Genomic DNA, 25,975 nt, shown 5'->3' on the forward strand with positions numbered 1-25,975 from the left:
GGGGAGAGCTGGGTGACCTCCATTACACTGACATACAGGATTAGGGGAGAGCTGGGTGACCTCCATTATACACTGACATACAGGATTAGGGGAGAGCTGGGTGACCTCCATTATACACTGACATAAAGGATTAGGGGAGAGCTGGGTGACCTCCATTATACTGACATACAGGATTAGGGGAGAGCTGGGTGACCTCCATTACACTGACATACAGAATTAGGGGAGAGCTGGGTGACCTCCATTACACTGACATACAGGATTAGGGGAGAGCTGGGTGACCTCCATTACACTGACATACAGGATTAGGGGAGAGCTGGGTGACCTCTATTATACTGCCATACAGGATTAGGGGAGAGCTGGGTGACCTCCATTATACTGACATACAGGATTAGGGGAGAGCTGGGTGACCTCCATTATACTGACATACAGGATTAGGGGAGAGCTGGGTGACCTCCATTATACACTGACATACAGGATTAGGGGAGAGCTGGGTGACCTCCATTACACTGACATACAGGATTAGGGGAGAGCTGGGTGACCTCCATTACACTGACATACAGGATTAGGGGAGAGCTGGGTGACCTCCATTATACACTGACATACAGGATTAGGGGAGAGCTGGGTGACCTCCATTACACTGACATACAGGATTAGGGGAGAGCTGGGTGACCTCCATTACACTGACATACAGGATTAGGGGAGAGCTGGGTGACCTCCATTATACTGACATACAGGATTAGGGGAGAGCTGGGTGACCTGTCAGCTCTGGTGCCGGGGGCGGGGCTTATCGCGGGGGGCGGGCTTATCGGGACATATCGGGGCTCCCTCTGTACAGGATCCCCCACCAGCTACTCACCTCTCCCCCTGCTGCCTCCAGCTCCTCTTCTTGGTGAGTCCTCCTCTTCTGGCTTCCGGTGCAGGCAGCCACCTGTCATACAGAGGCTGCCATACATTATACGGTTAAATGAAAGATGCCATTCAAAAGTACAGTTGTTCTTGCAAACAAATCCTCATTAAAGTCAATAGTGTTGTACTGCACAACTGCATTAACCCAGCACCATTACTACACAGTGACTTTCCTAACCAGCTGATCAGCAGGGCTGCTGGGTGTCAGAAACTACCAACCCCTCCCCCCCATCACCAGTTGTTGGCCTATCTCAAGGATAGGCCATCAATCATTTTAGCCAAGAAACCCCCTCAACTTTATGGCTGTGAAAAGTAAAGCAGATCTAATGTTCTATAAAAGAAATTGAACTCCAACCCCTTTATGAGGACATATTCTGAAACTAGTTAAAACATTAAAGGGACACTAACAGAAAGTTGGGAGACTCTATCCTTCTGTTATGTTCCCATAGAATAGGAAGCACTGAGGAAGAAGGTTGTTTTTTTACCTTCCTCCCTAGCACTGATTTCCTGCTATCACCGTTTGAGCATTATGTTAATTAGGTGATTTGGTGCACTGGGGACAGGACTAGACATGAGCGAACCTGGAGCATGCTCGAGTCGATCCGAACCCGGATGTTCGGCATTTGATTAGCAGTGGCTGCTGAAGTTGGATAAAGCCCTAAGGTTATGTGGAAAACATGGATATAGTCATTGGCTGTATCCATGTTTTTCAGACAACCTTAGAGCTATATCCAAGTTCAGCAGCCCCCGCTAATCAAATGCGATCGTTCGGGTTCAGATGGGCCCGAACCCGGTTCGCTCATCTCTAGACAGGACTGCAACCCTCAGTGCACCAACCTACACACCCACCCACCCCCTGCCTGGTAATGAATATTGAAGCAGCACTCCATATTGATGTCACTCTGGCTGCTCATCACTGCAGAGCGCTGGATGAATGTTCATGGAGGATTGCAGGAAAATAGTGCTGAGGATGAAAGTAAGAAAAGTACCTTCTTCCTCAGTGTCCCCTGCTCTATGGGAATTAAAAAAAGTGGAAAAACCACAAAATAAAGTTAGTAGATATACATTAATTCTACCTCAGTTGGATCAATCAGTCATATGATGCAAATATTTAAAAAAATGCAAACATAAAATGAAAACATTTACCCATATGCCATGAAGTCCACACAGAATCAGTAATTTTTCTTCATTTTGCCTTGCAGATTTCTTAGAGAGGAATGGACCAGCCATGAATGGTGATGCACTTAATCAAGACTCTTCCTCCCAGCTTCCTGACTGGAAGGAGTTCTGCGAGCTTCACGCACAATCCGCTGCAGTGGACTTTGCTCAAAAATTCTGCCAGTTTTTAAAGGAGAACCCTCACTATAATGCTCCAGGGGCAGAGACCTCATTCTCCAACCATTTTGCTGCCAATTTTTTAGATTTCTTCAGCTTTGAGGTTAGCAGGGTATATGTATCTGACTCTCCAACAAAGTATAACATTGTACCCTTTGTAGGACTACAAAATTGCCAGGTGCCTTTAGCAAGGGATTTTGTCTCCAGGAAAGAGGAAACTTCCACAGAGTCATTGGACAGCATGGAGAATAATACAATGACAAATAAATATGTAAGTCGGACTCAAGCCAGGGCTCACAAAGTTTCATCCTATGGACACTCACGAAGCTCTGAGGATGTTTCAGTGCATGGGAGCTCCAAGCCAAAATTTAAAAAGGGTTTCTCATTGAGGAACATGAGTTTGTGTGTGGTGGATGGCATGAAGGAGATGTGGCATAGAAAGTCCTCTCCAGAGCCCAGCATAGACAATGGAACAATAAAACGGTCAGAGCGGGAACATTGCACAGCAGGCAGCAAGGATCAAGTGGAGCCACGGGAAAAATGGACTCATAAATTACGACTGTCAAAAATGCAGGCGGCTAAAGTAGATGCTCTCGATATTCAGAGAGAAGGAACTCTCAGGTACATGGTCGCTGATGACACCAATTGTGTTGGTAGCTCTCAGTGGCAAAAATGCCGTTTACTTTTGAGAAAAGCCGTGAAAATGGAGGGAGAAAGATTTCTCCTTGAATTCTATGTGCCTCCTAAGGTAAGAAATACGAATATTATCCTAAACTGCACTTTGTTCTAAAATTAAGTATGTTGTCTGAGCAGAAAATTGATATTAACTGAGGACCTAGTTTTATTTTATTACCTTCCTGTACAGGATAGTGGTATAAGCCTAAGGCCATCCAATGGAATAGAAGAAAAGGTTCAGACATAGTTGTGCCCCATAGCAAATCCTACATGCCGACCCTCATTTTCCCCAACATCTGCCGTTGGAGAACAGTCAAGTTGGAGAACAGTCACAGTACAGATTAGATTAGCCTGATGTGTATGGGCAGCCTTAAGGGCCCTTTACATGGGCTGATTATCGCCTGAATGAATGTTCATAGGAACAATCAGGAGGAATGTACTAAAGAACTTTAGACAATGTATAACTTGCACTCTTTGAGAAGAAAGTACTTTACCACTAAAGTGTTCTTTAGGGGCTCCGCTGTCATATGTTATAAATGTCATGATAGGAGATCTGCTGGGAGGGGTAGAGGCATTAGTAGCAGTTAACCGAGGAAAGTTAGAAAAAGAAGCAGAGCAAGCATGTTATATTCTGTGCATATACTGGGAATGTTTAAAACTAGAAACCACTTTTAACATGTCAACTTTTGGGGGGCTTATGGACCTTCACTGTGAAGCGTCTCCCTACTTTGTACCTGATTCTCTATAATGGCATAATGAAGAAGTCCAAAAGACTTAAAGTAGACCTGTCAGCAGTAAAAATAAATAGGCTTATGGATTTCTGGCATACCATGTTTTTGTTTTATCTTTTTTTTTTTTTATCCTGTTTGTCAATATGTAAATGAAGCTCAAAAGCCCAGTTAGTGTTAACAAGCATGGCAAGAGCCCAGGTAAGTCCATCCAATGTCCACTGTATAGTGCCTTTCAGTCAAATGAGGTAGGTGGATGCAAGATCCAAGGGTGATAAATAAGAGGACATGGGCTGGACTTATTTGCACTCTTGCTGTGCTAGGGAATGCCCCCCCCCCGGGTTTTGAGCCTCATCAACTAATTAACAAAAAGGCTTACATCTCTGTGGTAGAATAACTGTGGAGATAGAAATGGTATGGCCGGAATTCTGATGAGAAGCCCTGTTTTGATGTATAGTTTTACATACTAGAGTCTAACAATACAAGCTAAAGAATCACGAACATGTATATTTGTTGTGAAACAATAAGTGAGCATGGCATTGGCAGCAAACCTCAACCTCATTCTGCCAGTGGTGCGCTGAGCATTTGTCTGTGCTGGCACAGAATATGGAATATTGTAAAGCCAAGGGGGCTTTGTCCAGCTGCTGGATATCTGCGGCCCTCCTACACAAGCTTTAGTAGATTAGTCTCATAATACCGTTCATAATTAGCAAATTATTGCAGTTCAGGCATGTGAAGTGGCTAAAATGAGTTTTCACAGGAAAACTGTGTGTAACATGTTATCAACTTTACCAGAAACAAGGAGCAAAATAGATTCAATTTTTTTTTTTATTTTTTTTTTAAAGACTCAGTTGCTTCAATTGTGGGCTAATGCATTGGTTAGCTGTCATTTTCAGCTTGTGCAAAATTCACACAACAATCTACCTTTGGCAGAACTGGTCGAAATGGTCCTGCTAAATGTACTAACATTGGGGGGCATTTACTAACATGCGCCCCTGGCGTATGCTGCAGAGAAGGAGCAGATGCGCCCCTTTTCCTTGGTGTACACCAGCTGCATCCCCCACTTGTCTGGTCGGCAGGGGGTGCGGCAAGGCAGGGAGGAGACTCCTAATTTGTTAAGGTTTATGCCTGGAAACCAGGCGTAAACCAGGCAAAGATCTACACCTATTCTGGCGACCCCGCTCTGAACCACCACGGTCCCGGGTGTGGCAAGTAGCCTGGGACTGCGGCTATTAGCGGGCATTTTAAATGCAGCTGTCAAAAGTTGCGTAATCAACCAAAATATTAATTAATCACATTCCTGATCTCGCACGGTAAATGGCGTAAGCATAAAAAAAATCCCAAAGTGCAAAATTGTGCATTTTTTGGGCGCATCAAATCCGGAAAAATTGTAATAAAAAGTGAAAAATAGTCGCATATGCGCAATCAAGGTACCGATAGAAAGAACACATCATGGCGCAAAAAATGACACCTGACACAGCCCCATAGCCCAAAGGATAAAAGCGCTATAAGCCTGGGAATGGAGCGATTTTAAGGAACATATATTTGTTAACAATGGTTTGAATTTTTTACAGTCCATCTGATACAAGAAAAGTTATACATGTTATATATCGTTGTAATCGTAACGACTTGAGGAACATATATAACAAGTCAGTTTTACCCCAGGGCGAACAGCCTAAAAACAAATACCCCCCAAATGCAAATTGGCTCTGTCCTGAAGGGGTTAAGGATCTAAATCTGCAAAGTCTGGAGGAAAGAAGGGAAAGGGGGAACACTATTGAAACCTTTAAATATGTTAAAGGACTAAATAAGGTTCAAGAGGGAAGTGTATTTAATAAGAAAAATAACACAAGGGGCCACAATCTGAGGTTAGTTGGGGGGAAAGATCCGAACTATAGCAGTAGATGTGGTTGGGAAATCTACAGTAACTGAATTTGCCGGGGATAAACCTATATCTATACTAACTTAATAATACAAAGACTTCTCCGATGACTTATGTATACCCAGGGCTTTATCTATAACATCTCTGTCTAAATATAGAAGGGGCTTCTCTACTGTAAGAATAATGAGAGTATAGAGCTGTCTGCCAGAGGAAGTTGTCATGGTGAACGTACGAGTTCAGTAGGTGACTGAATGCATTTCTGGAGGATAAACATATTAGGTTACTAGAACTTGAAGAAGGCTCTTTATCCTAGGGATTAGTTCTTCCTTAAGGGTGCCTTCACACCTACCGTATCGCAGCAGAAAATCCGCTGCGGATCCGCAGCAGATCCGCAGCAGATTTGATTAAATGACTGAACACATAATGTAGTAAACGGACTGGCACCAGGAAACTAATCAAAGAATGAGTGCAAGTCCTAACAGCCAAGAATACATGTATGCCGCAAGAAAAAAGGACTGAAAAATTGGACTGCACCTCACAAAATGATGTAAATTAATAGAAGTTTTTATTATACATAAATGCCGGGAACAAACAAAAAACATAAAAACAATTAAAAATATATATATACCACCAAACCACCGGCCCCAATACGGCCAGGTGGTGTCTGAACCACTGGAAAATGTTTTAGATGATGGCCATACTCATTATCAAGGAATAAATAAATAAATAAATATATAGATAAATATATAAATAAGTGTATGAATAAATAACTAAATTTAGAGCAAATAAATATATACAATGACCAAACACAGTAATATCTCAAATCCCCTGTGCTAAAACTCACTGAATCACATAAATAAATACATCATGACAATGCAAGTAATCAGAAAGTGCAAGTGCAAACAAAGTGCAAGGAAAAGGGGGTGAGTGCAATACAACCACATATGGCCATCTCTCAGTTTGTTCCCGGCATTTATGTATAATAAAAACTTCTATTAATTTACATCATTTTGTGAGGTGCAGTCCAATTTTTCAGTCCTTTTTTCTTGCGGCATAAATGACTGAACACAGCATCAAATACGCACTGTCAAATCCGCTGCGGATCCGCAGCGGATTTGACAGTGCGTATTTGATGCTGTGTTCATTCATTTAGATAAATCTGCTGCGGATCCGCAGCGGATTTTCTGCTGCGATACGGTAGGTGTGAAGGCACCCTAAAGGGAACCAATTAGCACAATTTTGATTAGTTTCCAAGCAGCGCCTAAAGGCCTTATTCCACGTAACGATTATCGTCCGTATTCGGCCGATATCTGCCGCTACGGACGATAATCGTCCCGTGGAATAGAGTGCAATGATCAGCCGACATCGTTTATGTCGGCTGATCGTTGCAGTCGCTTGTTTTTCAACATGTTGAAAAATAAGCAACTGATACAGCAACGATCTGCTGCCATCGCACCGTTGAATAGGAGCGTCGGCAGCAGACGCTGCTATATCCTATGGGCTGCCCGGACGATCAGCTCCCCGACGCCCCTCCCGCACTCACCCGCTCGCTGCAGCCGCGTTGAATAGCGGTGGCAGCGAGTGTGAAACGAGGAGCAAACGAGCGCTGAGAGCTCGTTTGCTCCTCTAAACGACCCGTGAAATAGGGCTTTAATGGATATTGTAAAGAGTCCCTCTACCAGGTCTGGGGTCCCTCTGTCGGTGACTTCACATCCCAGCAAAACATCATTTATGCTGGTGCGCAAGGCAGGGAGAGAGCCAGGAACTAGTCAACTGGGTTGTGACTTTGTGGGCTTCCTGCCTGTCAGCGCCCTCTGCGGCCTTTTAGAAGCTTTTAATGGGTCTCCTTGCCTGTCAATCACTGCCGCAGGAGACAGAGGAACCCCAGACATGGTAGGGGGGCTTTTTACAATATCCATTAGTCGCTGCTGGGACCTAATCAGCAAAATTGTGCTTATTGGTTCCCTTTAAGATTAAAAATAAATGGTTTGTACACCATGTTTTGGGTTTTCCTTGCCTTCCTCTGGATCAACACTGCAGGATAGTGAGCAGAACAGGAAATCTGTATGTCTTTGTTTTGTAAGTTATGCTACTGTTTTACTGTATTCCCCATCAAATAACAATGGCGGTGCGTCTTCTCTTAGAAAGCTACATTCTCTGTTTAATAGAAGCAAATATTAGCTTTTTGTGAAGAGTATTCCCTTATGCCATGGTATAATAAACAGAGAAAATGTATAGTCAATTATGGAGCATCAATGTAATTCTCTCACCTAAATAAAATGTGTTTTATTGTTGAACCAGAGTCTGAGCTAGAACAGGAATTATTTCCCTGGATAATAAACCTTGTGAATGTCTTAATGGTTTAATACAATAAAAAAACTTAACCAGCTTTTTACTCTTGTGTAGTAGGCTCTTTCACGGTGTCTGCCTTTGTTAAGGCTGCCATTGAATTCATGATACTCCCACCCAGATCAATTAGCACAACCACAAAACAAAGTGTATGGCTGTGAGAAGAGCAGCTGATGCCAAGAGAAGCTAGTTGAATATTCTGTTTGTACATCTAGTGAAAATAGGGGAATAAATACCTTTCATTAATTCACATGAAGCGTGAAGCATCATTGTCGCAAAAAGCCAGCGTGATATAGTTCATCATCGCCCGTATGGGAGATGTTGGTTTTTCTATCTCATGTTGAAGGACAATGGAGCACTTTATATGTTACTTTATGTTGTCACTATCTTTCTTATCCTTCCTCTTTCTTATTCTCCCTCTTCAGTCAATCCGAAGAGATTATCCAATAAATCCTTTTCATGTCAAAAGTCCTGAAATTTTGTTAAAATAATTGTAAAAAAGTATCGTTTTTTTATTTTTAGTCTTTGTCAGTACCCCTTGGTGCTCATACCAGTTGGTGCTTCTGGTCAGAATTAGCCTCCTTCTACCTCTGGTAGTGTTGCGCCTTTTTCCGCTGCAGAAGGAGTCTTCAGGATCACTATGCAAAGACCTATCTGTGGGGTCAGTGACTGAGCATGTGTGACCACCAGCACTCAGTTTATTAGGTGGTCTGGACATTGTTGTACACTCTGAACACTAGGTGGCACTATGATATGCAAGCAAATGTGGTAACTTTTTGCTGGATTGTTGTTTAACAGCATATACATGGCAGACATTGTTCATTTTCTTCCAATCTATTCAGTGAAAATGATATTTAATGATCGGACAACCACTGTAAGGTATGAACAAAACCTTATTGTGTTTTATGTTCAGGTTAGTAAACCCACCGGGATTTGGGTCTGAGTGTCAAAATACATCAGTATTCTGTCAGTCTTATAGGTGCATGAAACAGACCACAAGCAACATAAAAGCTGCTATAGAGCGTAGCTGATGTATAGATAATGTCATGTCATATAAGTACTGGAAACTGCCATGCAAAGGTGAAACTCTATTCCTTGTTGTAGTTAAAGTATATGTGACATTCTGTACTAGTACTGTCAAAACAGGTATTGTCAGGAACATTATAAGAAGAGGGTCACATGGATGATCTTTGAAAGGTCAGTAAAGGATGTTGTAGCCTTGTAAACAAATACAGTACATGTCCATTATATAATCCCTGGCCTACACATCAACAGCGTTTATCTCAGTTACCTAGAATGCTGCAGACAGTGCAGGTTAGGACGTCCCAGCTGCCATATTGTTGTGTGATGTGCACTGGTCAGTAAATGTGTTACGCTGCACCCTTATACAGATGGGTACAATTATTATGGGCAATAAGCAATAACATTGCTACTAGAGATGAGCGAAGCAGATTAGTTTCGCTTCGTATAAAGCTTCGCTCATCTCTAATTACTACTTTGTAATATGCAAAGAAATTGGATATTTGCAATTTAAAACTTTAGAACTGACTATGACTCCGAGGGTCCTCAAGTATGACCAAGTAATCTATTCTAGTGCCGGGGCAGGTGGTATTTTAGGGGAGGCAGATGGTAAATTAGTTAAATAAATGCAGAACAGGAATGAGGAATGACCCCAAATCCCCCAGAGTCCTAGGACACATTTCCTGAACACAACAAAGGATGGAGCATATTGCACTGGAGAGGTCATTCACTCACTAAAGCTTACATATACTCAGGCTAATGACAACAACAAAGACAAGACTATTAAAATGTATCCAGAGAAGTCAGCTAGTTAGTGGGATAAACCACAATGAAGCCTGTTAAATCAATAAGCTCCACTAGGCTATTAGATCAATAGGCTCTAGGTCGGTACTTTTAATGTTCTATCCATGCATCTTGTTGTCTGAAAGCAGCAAAAATACAGTAGGACAGATATATAAATGAATTTGTCCCATTTTTTTTATGTATTTACAAGAGAAGAAATATACTCTATATTTAGAATGCCCCTAAGGCTAAGGAGACTTGGGGTCCAATTATTAACAATTAACGATAAACGATCGCAAACAAGATTATTGTTAACCTGACTATGGTCCTTAGTTACGAACGTTATACGATTGTATGCTCCATCTGATCCCAACAAAAGAATGAACACTGTGGAATTACACACGATTTGTGAACAATTTTTCGATCATTGCCTGCAATTACACGGAACGATTATCGTTTAAATTCAAACAATATAATGACTTTCTGCACAAGAATCTTCCTGTGTAATAGAGCCCTTAGTTATAAAGCTTTTCTCCTAGTTTTATGATTACAGTGGTGCAAAATAACAGAGTGTTTCAGCTGATGTTATCTAGTATGGGAAGCCCATTTTTTCCTACCTTACGTTAGGTCTGGTGGCATGCTCGCTCAAGGAAGAGACTGGGAAAATACAAACAGAAAAAAAGACAAACACAATAGAGGATTTTAAACAGTCTGAGGTTACAATGAGCAGGCAGCAGGAATACAAAAATGAAATCCAACAAGAATAGTCAAGTAACAGGCAAAAAGTTCAGGGCAAGTGGAAAAAATGCAGGAAGAGCAAAGCTTGCTGGGGGGGGGGAGACTCAATAGCAAACAAGGGGTTAATGTCCTGGAGATGATTTATCGGAGGGAGACCTTCCAATCACAGAATCACCAAAGCAACAAAGTTAACTGTGAAGAAGCCAGAAGGAACTCAAGTAGAGATGGGTGGAGCTGGTAAAGCAATTAACTAAGCAGAAAGAAAAGGACAGAGTTCAGACAAGAAAACAGAAAATGAGCACAATAATATTGCTAAAAGCCCAGTCTCAATCCGATATAATGATCCGAGGACCAAGCCAAGATCCTTACAGTCCTGACACCTTGAATTCTGAGCTTATAGACGATTCAGTGTCCTCCTCTCTTAGCCAGAAAAGAGAGCAGTTACAATGAGTGTAATGCACAATGTATCCTATGGTGGCGCTGCAGTGCAATTAAACACTTACTGCCAGGTTTTTCTCCATGTAATTACTAGGGGGCGAGTGCTTTCTTGATATACTTGGTGTAAGCATGGTGTCCGTACAATTAAAGGCGTTATCCAGCATTAGAAAAACATGGTCACTTTCTTCCAGAGACAGCACTACTCTTGTCTCCAGTTTGGGTGGGGATTTGCAACTCAGCTCCATTATAGTGAATGAAGCTTAATTGCAAACCACGTCTGATCTGGAGACAAGAGTCATATTGGCTCTGGAAGTGGCCATGATTTTCTAATGCTGGGTAACCCTTTTAACGTTTAATGTCAATTTTAGAGAATTGAGATCACATGCAGACCTGAGAAATTCTCATTTAACCGATATGATATCGACCTATGTGAAAATGTTAGCTCGTAGGCTGATCACATCTTTTGTGAAGGCTTATAAATATTTATTTATCTGCCGCACATCTACCTGTACCGGCCCATAGCAATGTATTTAAATGGCCGGATGAATAATACAAGGATCTTTCATATGGCCTGGACCCTCGATTAGTTGTGCAGTGTGAAAGCAGTGAAAGCACTCTTTTTACTACTGTAGACAGCTGAAAAACGGCCCGTCTAAAAGGACCTGAAAGGTGGTGGGGATTAGGAGGCTGAGGGGGCATGAATCATGAAGCTCCTAATTGCACCGCCCTAACATTCACACTACATTATACAAGTAAGTTTCAGCCCTTCTGACTATTGAGTAAAAAGTACAGAATAGTACTAATTCAACTACATTGTAAACCCTTATATTTCAGGAGCTCAAGAAAGTTAAAACACTGCTGGAATCTGTTCATTCTGTTTATATAGACTACTTATTCTTTAATATTAAGAATGCCAGAAAACAGAACACCCTCCTGGCTACATAAAATAGTCCGCAGGACAGAGAATTGTGTCCGTTTTAATGCTTCAGGAGCTTACTTTATACATGTCATGTGGAATTGTCCGATACTACGTAGATATTGGAGCTGAATGGTGTTTATTAATTCAGTATATCATTGTAACCTCTTATCTGACCCAGCAGTCTATATCTTGGGATATGTAACTATACTACCTGTGACAGAGAGCCACTAGCTAGTTGCCCTCTGACTGCTGTACTCACCCGAAAATTGATAGCACAACATTGATTTGATCCTGACCTACCTACTCTGTCTCAAGACTAGAACAATTGCCATACTGACTCCAGAACTGTCTGTGTATCAAAAGTGTAATGTAAACTTGAACCCATATGGGCCCCCATGTCTAGATACTCTGAATTTGGTACCGGCCTTCCTATGACGACATAGAGCTAATATGACGAATGAGAACCCTGGGCAACAAGCGGTGGGGGGTGCTGGTTTGTTGACTCTCTGAATAACCCTAACTAGTTTGTACATGCATATAAGAGGTGAGGCTGGAGAAGAATATTCAGTTTCCTAACAATTTTTCCCCTGCTCTGGTTTATATTTCATTCTTATCTTAGGGGGCTTTATGCGTTCCGTAATTACACTCCTTGCACAGAAGATTTGCTACGGGTTGGAATGTGGAACTCCCGGCATCAGGATTTATTATGATGCCGGGAGCTCTAAATCTTTAAATATTTGCGCTACTTTACTAACACGCTGTGTTATATTGTGACATCCATGACATACAAGAAGGAGTTGCATGTCCACTGAAGACCTAACTCAATGGACACTACAGGGGCAGGGGGGTAGAGGGAATATTTAGTTTTGTTATCTCTATTTCTAATGTTAAAAACTAAAAAAAAAATGTATCTGATGCCTGAAAGCTTTATGGAAACATGGTAACACAAGTGTGAACGGAGGCCAAGACTTCAGCATTTTGTTACAAGAGCTATGAATCCTTTGGGTAGAAGGATAGATGAGAGGACAGGCTAGGAAATGTTAGCTATACATTATTTAACTTTACATTTGTCCTTGTTCCATATCATAGTAGTGAAATAGAATCTGATGGTCATTGGCCTTGATCATGATGTTATAGAACATCGCCTGATATATTGTGATGTGGTTTCCAGATCTCCTAACTACCCTGACACTGGTTATGTGTTAGAGAACAGATACATTATAATAATCCATCCAGTGTGCTGTATTGAAGGATAAGACATTATAATTGTGCATAATTGTCCAGGAAAAGCTGGATGCCGGGAGAGATGCCTAAGGCTGTAAGTAGTACCCAGACTCCAACATAACTGGTGTGAATTATGTATGAGCCCCTTGTCATCAGCTATTAGTATAGTGCTGTGTCATGGGCGGCTGTGAACGTTCTCCTGCAGTAGACATGCTATTTACATACCTAATGCAATGTGGTCTTACTCAGGAGAATGGCAGAATATTTTACATTGCAGATGCCACTCGCACCTTTTGAGAAAATGAATTGTTCTCCGGAGACTCGTTTACCCACGGATTATTGCGTCCCGTTTTGTACTGGGTCACAGAGATTCTACCTTGTAAAGTCTTCATTCGGTGATTGCCTCTTTCCTGTCTGAATAGCAAAATAGTTTTGACCTTTTTACGACTTTTTGTTCCATTTGTGAAATATCAGTCACATGTATGATGGTCTGGTCTTTAATGGTCGTCTAAATGACACATTTTGTGACATATGTGGAAACATAAATTGCACAGATCCAGACATTTTATATTGTGCTGAGTGATTTGTTAGCAGATTACGATTTCACTGCCTGCTTCCCAGCTGTCTGATGTATGGAAGGATAACCTTCCCCGAACACACAATACATTGGACAATTCTTCTAATTTTAGGGGGCTCTCATAATAAATAATAATCTAACATAATAAGACCTTGATGTTTAGATCCTACGGTTTGTAAAACACATTCGATTTTTATTTATAAAACCTGTTCTCTAGTGGGGTAAAGCTGGTCATAGACATTATTATACTTGGGCAGCAATGTAATGTGTATGGTTGCCTCCTTACTTAGCCCTCGTCATCAGATGTTGGGAGAGAGAAGGGTCGACATCAATATACTTTTTTTTTTTTTGTTCCTTTCTTTTTCAGAAAATAAGCTGCTGCCCGAGGAGGCTTGCAGTAGTTTTGTCGCAGAACACAGGCATGCTCGGCCAAACTAGGTGTATGGGGGGATAAGAGGAGAAAGTTTTCAGCCAACAGCTATCACACGGTTCTGGCTAGCTTTAAGGGATTGTCCAACAATTAGAAGTTATTCCTTATTCTCAGGATAGGGGATACCTGTGTGATTGTGGGAGATCTTACTACTGAGATCTCTATGATGTTGAGAATGGGCACCTGAATCTCTCATCAGAATAAATCTATCGTGGGCAATGTGGGCTTCTAGACTTGCTTATAGTCTGCCACCTGAGTAAATGTGGATAGAATCGGTAGGAGTTTATGCATCTAATACTGCTGCTTTCCTTTGAGAATAGGCAATACCAGGTTTCCGGCAGACGCTTTTCTATGTATAAAGATCCATGGGAGTCTCAGCACTAACACCCTAACCCTGATCAAAACTTTTGACATTTAAATGAATCCCATATTTCCAGGCTCTTTATTGTATACTACTGGTCAAGTATACTTATAGACTACATAGACAGTGATCATGTTGGTTATTAGATTAGAGATCAATAGTGTTCGCCTCTGGTGGCAGGACCTTTTGTTAAGCCGGTTCCCAAGCTTTTTCGCACGCTAGCTAGATTCACTTTTGCTAAAATTATTTATTAATAGGTTCTGCTAAAGAGGGAAAAAAATATCATTTTTATTATGGTGCCAAGGATGCTGTTTGCTGAACTACTAAAGTTGTACTTCTGTATGCTTGATGGTAATAATGTATTCATTTATCTCTTTCAGTCCTCAAAACCTAAAGTAAGCATTCCTCTGTCTGCGATCATCGAGGTCCGCACTACAATGCCATTGGAGATGCCCGACAAAGACAACACATTCGTACTAAAGGTACATCGTTTCTTGCTGATACTTCTATAAATTCTTCTATCATCTCATTATCCATTTACTACTCTGTATAAAAGTCACAGTAACAATATTCTGCTGCCCAAGAGACTATTAGAAGCAAAACAAAGATTATTGATCAAAGATTAATAAAGGATCTAGTGAGTGTGGCAGAAAGAACTGAGCAGACCAATATATATCTTTGTAGGAAAAGATTCAGTATAACTTATTACATGTTCATTGAAATTCCTGCTCATTCTGTAATAAGGAGTCCAGTGGGCCGTGTCACTTAGTGGACTGACTCTTTACGATAGAAACATCAGAGATTTCAATCTACAAATTAAATGTTATACTGAATCTTTCCCCATAAATATATATAACAATATGTTCAACCAGGGCTGTGGAGTAGGAGTCGTGGAGTCGGAGCTAGTTTTGGCTGGAGTTGGAGTTGAAATCAGAAAAAATGTACCAACTCCGACTCCAGCTTTAAAAAAAAAATCTTTCAATATTTTATCATTGAGTTTTCATACAAATATTATAAATGTTCCTCATTAATATAGTTTATGTTCTATCAATCTAAGCCCCTGATTTATAACAACCAGAAAAACCCTTTCTCACATACATTTAGTTTCCTCCATATATCAGTAACAAAGCTCTGTCCCTATTAGATAAGGGTGGTCAGGGAGAAAATGGCGGTCACTATTAGGAAGCTTATTTCTGAGCTAGAAGAGTCCATTGTGTGGGGGGAGATCTGTGCTGTTTTCTACCTGGATGCTGGATGATTGTATATAAGCAGCAGTGTAATATAAAGATATCCTGTGTAATATAGAGAAGGAGAAGACTGTGTGTTTTGCTTTAGTGTGCTATGGCTGCAGCAGCCTGTGTGCGTGCGCGTGCTATGGCTGCAGCAGGCTGTGTGTGTGTGCTATGACTGCAGCAGGCTTTGTGTGTATGTGTGTGCTATGGCTGCAGCAGGCTGTGTGTGTGTTAGAGAAAGGCAGAAATTAAAGGGGTATACTGGGCAACAGTGAAAAATCCAGGGGGGACAGAAGGTGGTGGGATCATAATAAAGTCCTATTTACCCATCCCTGTTCCCTGCAGTACAGCATCACGGCTCATGGTCCCCCACGGGGCTCCCGATCTTGTGATGTCACAGCCCAACTCAAAAATACAGCACTCAGCCAAGCAGTGAGTAAGGCAGGACACAGCTGTAGTGTGGCTAAGTGGTTAGTTCCTGTGGGGTCGCAATGATTCAGGAGCGCAATTGACGGCAAAGAGCTGATAAATCTGGGCCTATGCCTGACCCCTATATATCACTATGGCTGACCCCTCTATATTACTATGTGTGACCCCATATATATTACTGTGGCTGACCCCTCTATATCACTATGGCTGACCTCTATATTATAGGTATCTGGCATTGTATCTTAGTGTATGATGAATATTAGTTAAAAACATAGAAGATTGTCAGCAGAAAAGACCACCTTCTCCATCTAGTCTAGTTTTTAGTTGTTCAGGACATGGAGGCTGGAGACTGGCTGCATCCACTGCACGCGCACACACACACACACACACACACACACACACACAAGAATCTGCTTTCTATTTTTGCCTTATTCCCTCAGAAGTCCCCCAGGATCATGTAGGACATTAGGGAGAAGCTGCTGAGCCAGTTCTGCTTTACACCAGTGTGATAAATAACTGCCCAGGCGTCTGATTGGTCATTTATGAAGGAGTCTGAGTTGGTCCCTGAGAAAATTCAGGAGTTGGAGTTGGAGTCGAACCTGCGGCTTACCGACTCCACAGCCCTGTCTTCTCCTGCTTTATAACACGGTGCTGATCGCTTTGATAGGATTTTTATGGCGACGGGTTTCCCTTAAACTTGTAGGGATCTTGATGGTAATTATTTTGGAAAACACATTAATTTACCAAACTTGCCTCCCAATGTTGGCAACTTGTTGTTTAGGTCACTGACCACCACCATAGTGGAACATTTATCAAAATGCACCCCGGGTGCACACCACGGAAGAGGAGCAGATTCACCCTTCTTCTGTAATGTACGCCCACCATATAACCCGATTGCCTGAAGGGCGGGTAGTGGGGAAGCGGCAAGCCAGGGAGGAGGTGTGGTGTACTCGCAGGCTTAAATCATGGCAGCGCCGGCTGGATTTACTTAGATGTGTGCACATGTCAGTAAATCTTGATAAATATCCCCTATAGTGTATAATATATGTAACTATGTATACTACAGCTGATGTATATCAGCCAGACCACTGCTTTTAAAGAAGAGTGTTAGTCAGCAACCTAGACGTTTAGCTAACAAGGGGAGAAAAAGAGCGGCATATCGGGAGAACACCAGATAAAGGAGTGTCACTGATCAGTCACTCCAACAATAACATCAAACAAATACTGTTTTAGCAATTAGCATATTCTATACACATGTGATGTTTCTTCTCCCTTTTATATGCATTGTGTGATGTTGAGTACTGAAAGTGAATATGGTGAGCTTGGTTATAATTTGCACCCCTGAAAGGGGGATATCTTCTCCCTGTGTGCATTGCTATATGCTACTGTTTAACAACCCAGAAACACATTTAAAGCGGCACTATCAGCAGGTTCTGCCCAATAAACCTGATTAGGAAAGATGAAGATAAAACGGAGGAGAAGAGAAGAATGGCTAACAGCCCTGCAATGATCAGGTAATGAGCTTCTGGGGCATATCAGCAGGTTCACATGGCAAAACCTGCTTATAGTACTGCTTCAAATCCATCCTCTGGTTCTCATGAAGAGTGGAGCTGGGAAACGGTAGCATAGAGTTTAGGCCTAATCTGATATAATGAACAGGATTTCTGGAAGACATACACAAAACAGACTGACAAACACTGGTTTAGTGTTCCTTTTATAAACAGTACTAAAAAGACTAAAGTACTAAACGCAAACGATATGGAAAACTGGTCACCATATGTTATCAATCACTATGAAGCTAATTTGTTTAGAGACCTGGGGGCACTTAGGGGTTTAGGGACATTTTAACCATCATGTAGAGTGCTTGTTATTCCTTTGGTGAGCATGTCCATGGTTATAGCGGCATTTCCTGATGTATGAATGGGACTAAACAGATCTGTTGGGGTGAACTAAGGATACGTTAAACCACAGAAACCTTCATGAGATGATTGACATAAATAATGAATTCACCTTTTGTGTAAGGAGACTGAAGCGGATCAGCTTGAGATACTGATTATGTAGTGAACATTATTACTGCAATAATATTTCTGTATTCTATCTGCTACATGATTACATAGAAACATAGAAAATTGTCAGCAGAAAAAGACCACCTGGTCCATCTAGTCCACCTTTATATTATTTGCTTTAGTATTATCTTAGGATAGATATATGTTTATCCCAGGTAGGTTTGCATTCTGTTATTGTAGATTTATCAACCACATCTGCTGGAAGTTTGTTCCCAGCATCTACTACTCTTTCAAATATGGTTTAGAGATGAATATAATAGAATTGTTTTATCATACAAGGCTTATGGACCTTTACAGAGCCACTTTAGCCCCATAAGTCATAGTACTTGTGGAGTATAGGTTTATGTCACCTACCTATAAAAGTGATGTGATGCCCCCAGAGAGATAAATAGACAGAAAAGAAGACGACTATGAATTGACTATGCCTCCATCTTACATTACTGCCTTAAATGGGTTATAAATGCAGTGAAACCATCAGCAGGATTAGTCATCTTATACTGACCTCATGCATAGCCAATTTACAAACAAATACATATATAGTTTATTTTCATCAATTTACAAAATGCAAAATTGAAGAAACAGAAGCAAAATCTAAATCACATCATATTTCCCTTCAAAGCAGTATTAGTTCTTGGAGGTAACTTGTACACAGTTGGAGGCTGGTACAGTACAGATCTTCTGAGGATGGAGCTTGCTGACATCCTTCTGATCCCGGACAGACTCTGTGATGTGATGCTGAGATCAGGGCTCTTGTGGGTTCATGTCATCACTTCCAGGACTTCTGAAGATAGTTCTTGAGAACAATCACTGTATTTTTTAAGTCATTTTTCCAGTTGCAGAATATATTTTAAGCCAATCAGATACCTCCATGGTGATACATCAGGGATAAGTATCTGTCCGTATTTCTCAGCACTGAGGACACCATTAATCCTGACCAAATCGCCAACCCCATCTGATGTAATGCAGTCCCAAACTTGCAAGGTAGAGAAGAAAATCCCGGCACTCACCAAATAAAGTATTGCTTATTTATTCTGTGCAAACATCATAGGGTACAGGAGGTTACGTTTCGGCATATAGCCTTTATCAGCTGATGAAGGCTAGACACCCAAACGCGTCCTCCTGTACCCTATGATGTTTGCACAGAATAAATTAGCAATACTTTATTTGGTGAGTGCCGGGATTTTCTTCTCTACTACGTCTGGGACGCCATCCCACCACGAGCACCACCACTACAGCAGTGCCGTCTCCACCACAACTCCAAACTTGCAAGGAGCCTTCACAATGCTTCACTGTTTCCTGCAGACTCTCATTGTTATTGCTCTCTAGCCCCTTGGTGAAACAGCTGCCTTCTGTTAAAGTCAAACAGTCAAATTTTGACTCCTTAGTTCAGAGTAACTGCTGCCATTTTTCTGCAATTCCTATGTTTTTGTGCATTTGAGTTGCTTGGCCTTGTTTCCACATTGATGGGATGGCTTTTTGAGCAAAGTTCTCTCATGAAGACCACATTGACCTCATTGGCCATCTGAACAGTGGATGGGTTTTTGTTTATTCTGAACTGATGGCACTGCTGAACATCTTCCGGAAAAGGGATGCAAAAATAATAGGGGACATTTACAAAGTCTGCGGCCAGGGTGTACATCAGGGAGAAGGCGCAGATTCGCCCCTTCTCCCTGGCGTATGCCTGACATATCCCCGCTTACCTGATGGGCAGACGGGGGGGGGGGCATCAAGGCAGGGAGGAGGCGTGGTCTAAATAGTGATACAGATCTGTACCTGCTGGATGTTTGCTGCTGGACCTGTTGGTGTAGATTTTTTGCACCAGGCAAAGGGTTGGTGCCTCTTGGTAAATCTGGCCAGGAAAAGGGGAACGGGCCTAATTTAAAACCTGAAAAGAGGCGTAGGTTTTTGTGCAAGCATCTGTGCCCTTTTCTGTGGTATACAGACCATTTGCCTGATGGGTATATGAATATGCCGGTCTTGATAAAAGTCCCCCATAGATTTTCTCAGGTTCTTCAACCTCTTAATGATATTGTGTAGATATTATATGAATATGGAATATTCAAAGACAATTTAGGAACATTTTTCTCAAATTGTTTCACAATTATTTAGACAAAGTTTTTTGCAGATTGATGATCCTCTTATCATCTTTGCTCCTGGGAACTTACTAATACGTTCTTTTTATACTCAGTAATGTAAAGTGGTAAAAATACCACTCACCTTTTCAGCCTTTTTGCCCTTGCCTTACCTTATTTGAGATGAGTTCCTTATTAGTTATTATTTTGTTCATGACATGGTGATATCAACATCTGATATGTGTTCTGTTTTAACGTTAAATAAAATATGGGTCTATGAGATTTGCACATCAGTGTACATGTATAGTTAAAATGAGCAGTGTATAGCACAAGGAGCAAAAGCATTATCAAAAATTCCCTATATCTCAGAAACAGGAAAGAAACAAAATGAAATAAATAATAGTATTTTTTCCACTTAGCATACGCCCACTTTAATGATGGGTTTTAAATACAGTGCACTATATTTAATGAAATTTAACACGTTCTACATATTTTGCTCCTCAGGTAGAAAACAGCGCAGAGTACATTTTAGAAACTATAGATTCTCTTCAGAAACATTCTTGGGTGGCTGACATACAAGACTGTATAGATCCTGGGTAAGTAATATTTAACATTTTTTACCCTTGACTTACATTGGCTTTGGCAAACAGTTTTTTCTTTAGCAATTATATTAAAGTGTCACTGTCATTATAAATTTCCAAATCTAAATAAGCAAAGGATGTGATATTAAGCAAGTTTGCAATTTAAATACATGGTCATTCAATTGACCATGTACTAGTACATCGGAATCAGAGCTCATCATTTCTTTTAGGCTATGTTCACACACCATGAAAAAACTGCCGTAAAATTGATCATGATCATCATTTACAGCTGTCCATACATTGTTATTAAACTGTTGTTTTTTTTTTTCTTCACTTAAAAAAAACAACAACAGTGTGAACATAGTCTTATTGAGATTGTATTCTGTTGTGGCCATTTGGCCAAATATAGGACATTGGGAAATTCAGCCATATTGGTTACTAGTTTAGAATTAGGAAAAGACAATACACTCTTTTTCAGCATAGCCATTTGTTATTGTGTCTCATGGGCAATCGTGAAATGCTGTAGATTGTTTGAAGATGAAGAACATGGTTCAATTTAAATCCATTTCCCTGCAGGGACAGCGGAGATGACATAGAACTTTCGTCATGTGAGCAGGGAGCATGTCTGCCTAGTCGCATCTCATCATGTAGCTGTGAGTTTCTTGCTGAAGGTAAGGAGTTTTGTACTTAATGGTATTTAAACAGCATTGGGCATTGAAGACCATTATACATATGGCTGCGGCAGATCTAGTAGGAGTCCCCATAAACCTGGCATGATTTGAGGAGGTTGAAGAAGGGGAACAGCTGCTGCAGTGGAGATCACACATGTAGGCTATGTTCCTATTCTGGGAAAATATCTATCAAAGGCGTCCGACTTGCTAGAAGAGATCATGATCATTATTAGGAGCCGTCTGTATAATGCCTTTGCCCGATATGTTCCTCAAGTAGGAACATAGCCTACACATGTGATCTCCACTCCACTTTTAGGCTATGTTCTGATACAGTATTTTTGCCAGTATTTTTCAGCCCAAACCAGGAGTGGATTAAAAACACAGAAAGGCTCTGTTCACACACTGTTGAAATTTATTGGATGGCCGTCATTTAATGACAAATAATTGCTGTTATTTTAAAATAACTGCCACTATTTTTTGCCATTAAATGGCGGTCATCCACTAAATGTCAATGGTGTGTGAACAGAGCCTTTCTGTGTTTTTAATCCACTCTTGGTTTTGGTTGAAAAATACTGACCAAAATACTGAGCAAAGATACTGTGTGGGAACATAGCTTCAAAGTGGAGTGGATTATTGACAAACATGTCAGTCCCTGTCACCAATAGGATACACAATCTAAATAAGGTACACCACACTAATCTAAGCTAAATCCATGTTATCCATGCCAGTCTGCTTTCCATTCATATAAATTGGGTTTCAGCAAACCCATTTATATGGACATATAAGTCCATATAAATGGGTATATGTCATTTTATCACCAAAAGGTGGCCAGTTTATGCAAACTATGGCCGTAAACTGACACATTTTGGCACCAAAATGACGTCCGTAAAAAGAAAACGTCCGTGAGAAGGCCAAAAAATTACTTTGTAGGAACATAGCCCATGTCTAATTTTTCCATTATTGCCCTGACTTATCATTGAACTGGAACCTCACTGTTTTCTTAGTTATTCATGAATGTTTTATACTTGTCTTAGTGTTTACAAAACTAATTTTGCCGTGCATTGAAGTTACAATTCTGTCACTGCACAAAGTTGAAATATAGAAAGAACAAATAATGGAAAACAAATAACAAAGCTCCTACTGCTGTCTCACTGGGTTGTGCTGGTACCGTGTCTCTTTCAGCACTCACAATTGTCTACAATATATAAGCACTTCATTTGTGCTCAGTATTTCCAGAGCTAAGAAGATTTGTGGCTCGCTATAGTCCCTGATTGCGACAATACACATGTGACCTATGACATAGTCTGGTTCCTATCTTTATTGTCCTCATCTATCAGCCTGTGTCACTAGCTCAGCCTGTGTGGTCCACTGCTGCCCACTCATCCACCATGTCCAGAGTCCTGCAGTTTTGCTGCCTGTCTGCATTTCCAACAATACTGCAACCTAAAACCCCTGCCCTGTCTAGTCTACACCTTTTGTGGCTGTGTAGTGACTCATAAGTCATTCTGTTACTTTTTTTCCTCATTAGTTGTAAGCTGCTGTTTATGGTTCATCATTGATGCTAATACCACCACCTCCTATGTGTACAAATATTTAGACTTCCTGGATGCTGTAAGGCTGGGTTCACACCTATATTGGAGGCGCTTTTGCAGGTGTTGTCAAAAATACCAGACAATATAGAGCAAAAACATGACAAACCCCATCAAAGTTCATAAGCTCTGTTGGAGCACCATACACAATAGAATAAGAGATGCGGCACTCACCACTGGTAGTTAAAACAAAAAGACCTTTATTCCACTCACGAGTCATGGAGTAGAGGTCTCACAGACAGAGACCGATTGTTTCACGCACCACAGTGTGCTTCGTCTAGGCCCTTAGGCACCATTTGTGTTCATGACCCTGACTGAGGTGCTTCTCCCTGTGTTTTGTAGCTATAAGACCTGCCACATAGACTTGGCTTGGGAGTATTAGTCTGGTATTAGTGCAGTTTTAGTAGTAATTCTGTATAATTTAACTCTAGAATCATCATTTTATGTTATTAACATTGCTCAATAAAGCCAGAATATTTTTATTACCCTTTCAACAATGTTCTTTTCCCTCTGGTTCCTAGTAGCACATTTCTCCCTGCAAAAAAAAAAAAACATAAAGCAAAGTGTTGAGAACACAGAGGTGACAGTGGATGAGTGGTGGTCCTCTTATAATGTGGGATCAGTAGCTGTAGCTATGATTAAGTGGAGAGTCATGTGGACTGCCATATTTCTAATTAACCATGAATATTAATAGGTTCTGTCTAGTTATTGGCCCTCATGACGTAAAGCAATAATAATTCTCATTTTCTGGCTATCTTTTAGAATGATTAATGATACTGTAAACAGCTCTTTGTGCAGGATCCATAAAATGAACATATGGAATACATTGCGGGGCTCTGCTGTTACTACATCATCTGTTTTTCAGTGGGTTGAGGAAAACCTGTTGTGATAATATATATTCTGATTTATTAACTTTTATTGCTAAATATTTATTACAGGATTTATGTTTGACTTTTGCCAGCCTTGGTTGAGTTGGTGGTTAAAGTGGTATTTCCATCTCAAGTAATATACCGTGTTTCCCCCGAAAATAAGACAGTACCTTATATAAATTTTCGTTCCCAAAGAAGCACTCTGTCTTATTTTTGTCTTATTTCTCTGGAGCGGCACCACACAAGCATGTTAAGGGAGAGGGTGAGCAGCATGGGAGGGAGAGTGATGAGTGGCGAGGGCGGGAGAGGGATCAGCAGCATGGGGAGGAGAGAGATCAAAGGCACGGGGGGGAGAGGGGTCAGCGGTAGGGATGAGCGGAACGTCGGACTTTTGGTCCGACAGCATCGGCGCTCTATTATCATGCCTTTGATCTCGGCCGCATAGTTGCGATCCCGTGAATATGCGGCCAGGATATTCCAGGGAATTCAACAGCTATTCCCTGGAATATCCTGGCCGCATATTCGCGGTATCGCAACTATGCGGCCGGGATCAAAGACATGATGAGAGAGCGAACTGCTTTCGGACCAAAAGTCTAAGCAGTTCGTTCATCTCTAGTCAGCGGCATGGGAGGGAGAGTGATGAGCAGCACGGGTGGGAGAGAGGTCAGCGGCATGGGAGGGAGATGGGTGAGTGGCACAGCAGAGAGAGGGGTCAGCAGCATGGGAGGGAGAAGGGTCGGTGGCACAGGAGGGAGACGGGTGAGCGGCACTGGAGGGAGAGGGGTCAGTGGCACAGAAGAGAGAGTGATGAGCGGGAGAGGGTTCAGCGGTTGAGGCAGGAGAGGGGTCAGCAGCATAGGAGGGAGAGTGATGAGCTGGAGAGGGTTCAGCGGTAGGGGTGTGAGAGAGGTCAGCGGTAGGGGTGGGAGAGGGGTCAGCGGCACAGAAGGAAGAGGGGTCAGCGGCACGGGAGGGAGACTGGTGAGCAGCAGGGGACAATCACAGGGAGGGAGGGGGTGAACGGTGGTGGGTAGTGGTGGACGGCCTTACTTTCGGGGGGGGGGGTTGCGGGGTGTACTTTGGGCTACTTGGTAGATTAATTGGGGTGTCTTATTTAAGAGGATGCCTTATTTTCAGGAAAACATGAGTAGTTACACTTGTGGGGCTCATCTAGGTAATTTTTTTTGCTTTTTAAGCAGAGTGGTGATCTGTAACCTAGGCAGTGAAATGGGAGGGGAATAGTGGACACATCAGGAGAAGTAGACATGTCTGCTAAATGATTGTATTTAACTTGAGTCCTACAAGTATAACCATATAAGTTGAGATGAGAATACCCCTTTAAGTACTATTTTAGTTGCTTTTATAAAAACTACTAAATGAATGGTTCAAGACTGTTCTAGTTGCATGCTATTACAGTTCTGCAGCAATCTTATTAAATGTGTGATGTTGTAAATTAAATCTGTGCAGTGGGGTGTGTGAATTATACAATGAGGAATATCTTCTTGTATTCACCTTAGGGGCTTACCGACCACTGGAAATGTGTGGTCAGGATGTTTCTGCAATGTCTGCCGTTCCTCCTCCTCCACCTGCTGTAACGCCTCAAATCCGGAGTCGGGAGCACGCTTCAGCAAACCACCTGATACACGTCCCTCTGGAGATTTTTCTGCAGACCCTGGAGACTCCTCCTGCAGCTAACCAAGGAGCAGGTAGACTAAGGAGACGTAGGTTATTGATCTCAGCCATAGTCAACTGGATTGGGCTTTAATTAAAAAAGAAAATAATAATAATAATTGGCTGAAGCACAACTTGTATTGTGCAGCTGTTAGTACAGATAAGGCGGCCGTAGAGGCTACAATAAAAATGATTGGTGAAATGATGAAAAATAATTGTAAAAGATTATTAATGACTATCATTATGTTTATGGAACTACAATGATTAGCTGTGACTGATGGAGATTTCTTCTACCAGTCTTGGTATAATTAATGCCATACCTAATCAGTGAAGATACACATGGAATACATTTTCACACAGAAAGTCATTCTGAGGCTGCTCTTACACATGGTAGCTATAGCAAATGCATATACTGTAAGTTTATTTTAAT

At 41.4% G+C, this 25,975-nt stretch overlaps 1 protein-coding gene across 1 annotated transcript in view; it reads left to right on the forward strand.

Moving 5' to 3' along the window:
• Nucleotides 1–25,975, forward strand: part of SH2B2 (SH2B adaptor protein 2) — a 75,492-nt gene that overhangs the window by 37,998 nt on the left and 11,519 nt on the right. Inside the window, exons 2-6 of the mRNA XM_069944973.1 lie at nt 2,109–2,989; nt 14,746–14,847; nt 20,669–20,760; nt 21,322–21,416; nt 25,392–25,580. Coding sequence (XP_069801074.1) covers nt 2,135–2,989; nt 14,746–14,847; nt 20,669–20,760; nt 21,322–21,416; nt 25,392–25,580 — 1,333 coding nt within the window. The 5' untranslated portion in view covers nt 2,109–2,134. The remainder of the gene's footprint in view (nt 1–2,108; nt 2,990–14,745; nt 14,848–20,668; nt 20,761–21,321; nt 21,417–25,391; nt 25,581–25,975) is intronic.

Source organism: Dendropsophus ebraccatus, chromosome 11, assembly GCF_027789765.1.
Source record: "Dendropsophus ebraccatus isolate aDenEbr1 chromosome 11, aDenEbr1.pat, whole genome shotgun sequence".
Lineage (NCBI taxonomy): Eukaryota > Metazoa > Chordata > Amphibia > Anura > Hylidae > Dendropsophus > Dendropsophus ebraccatus.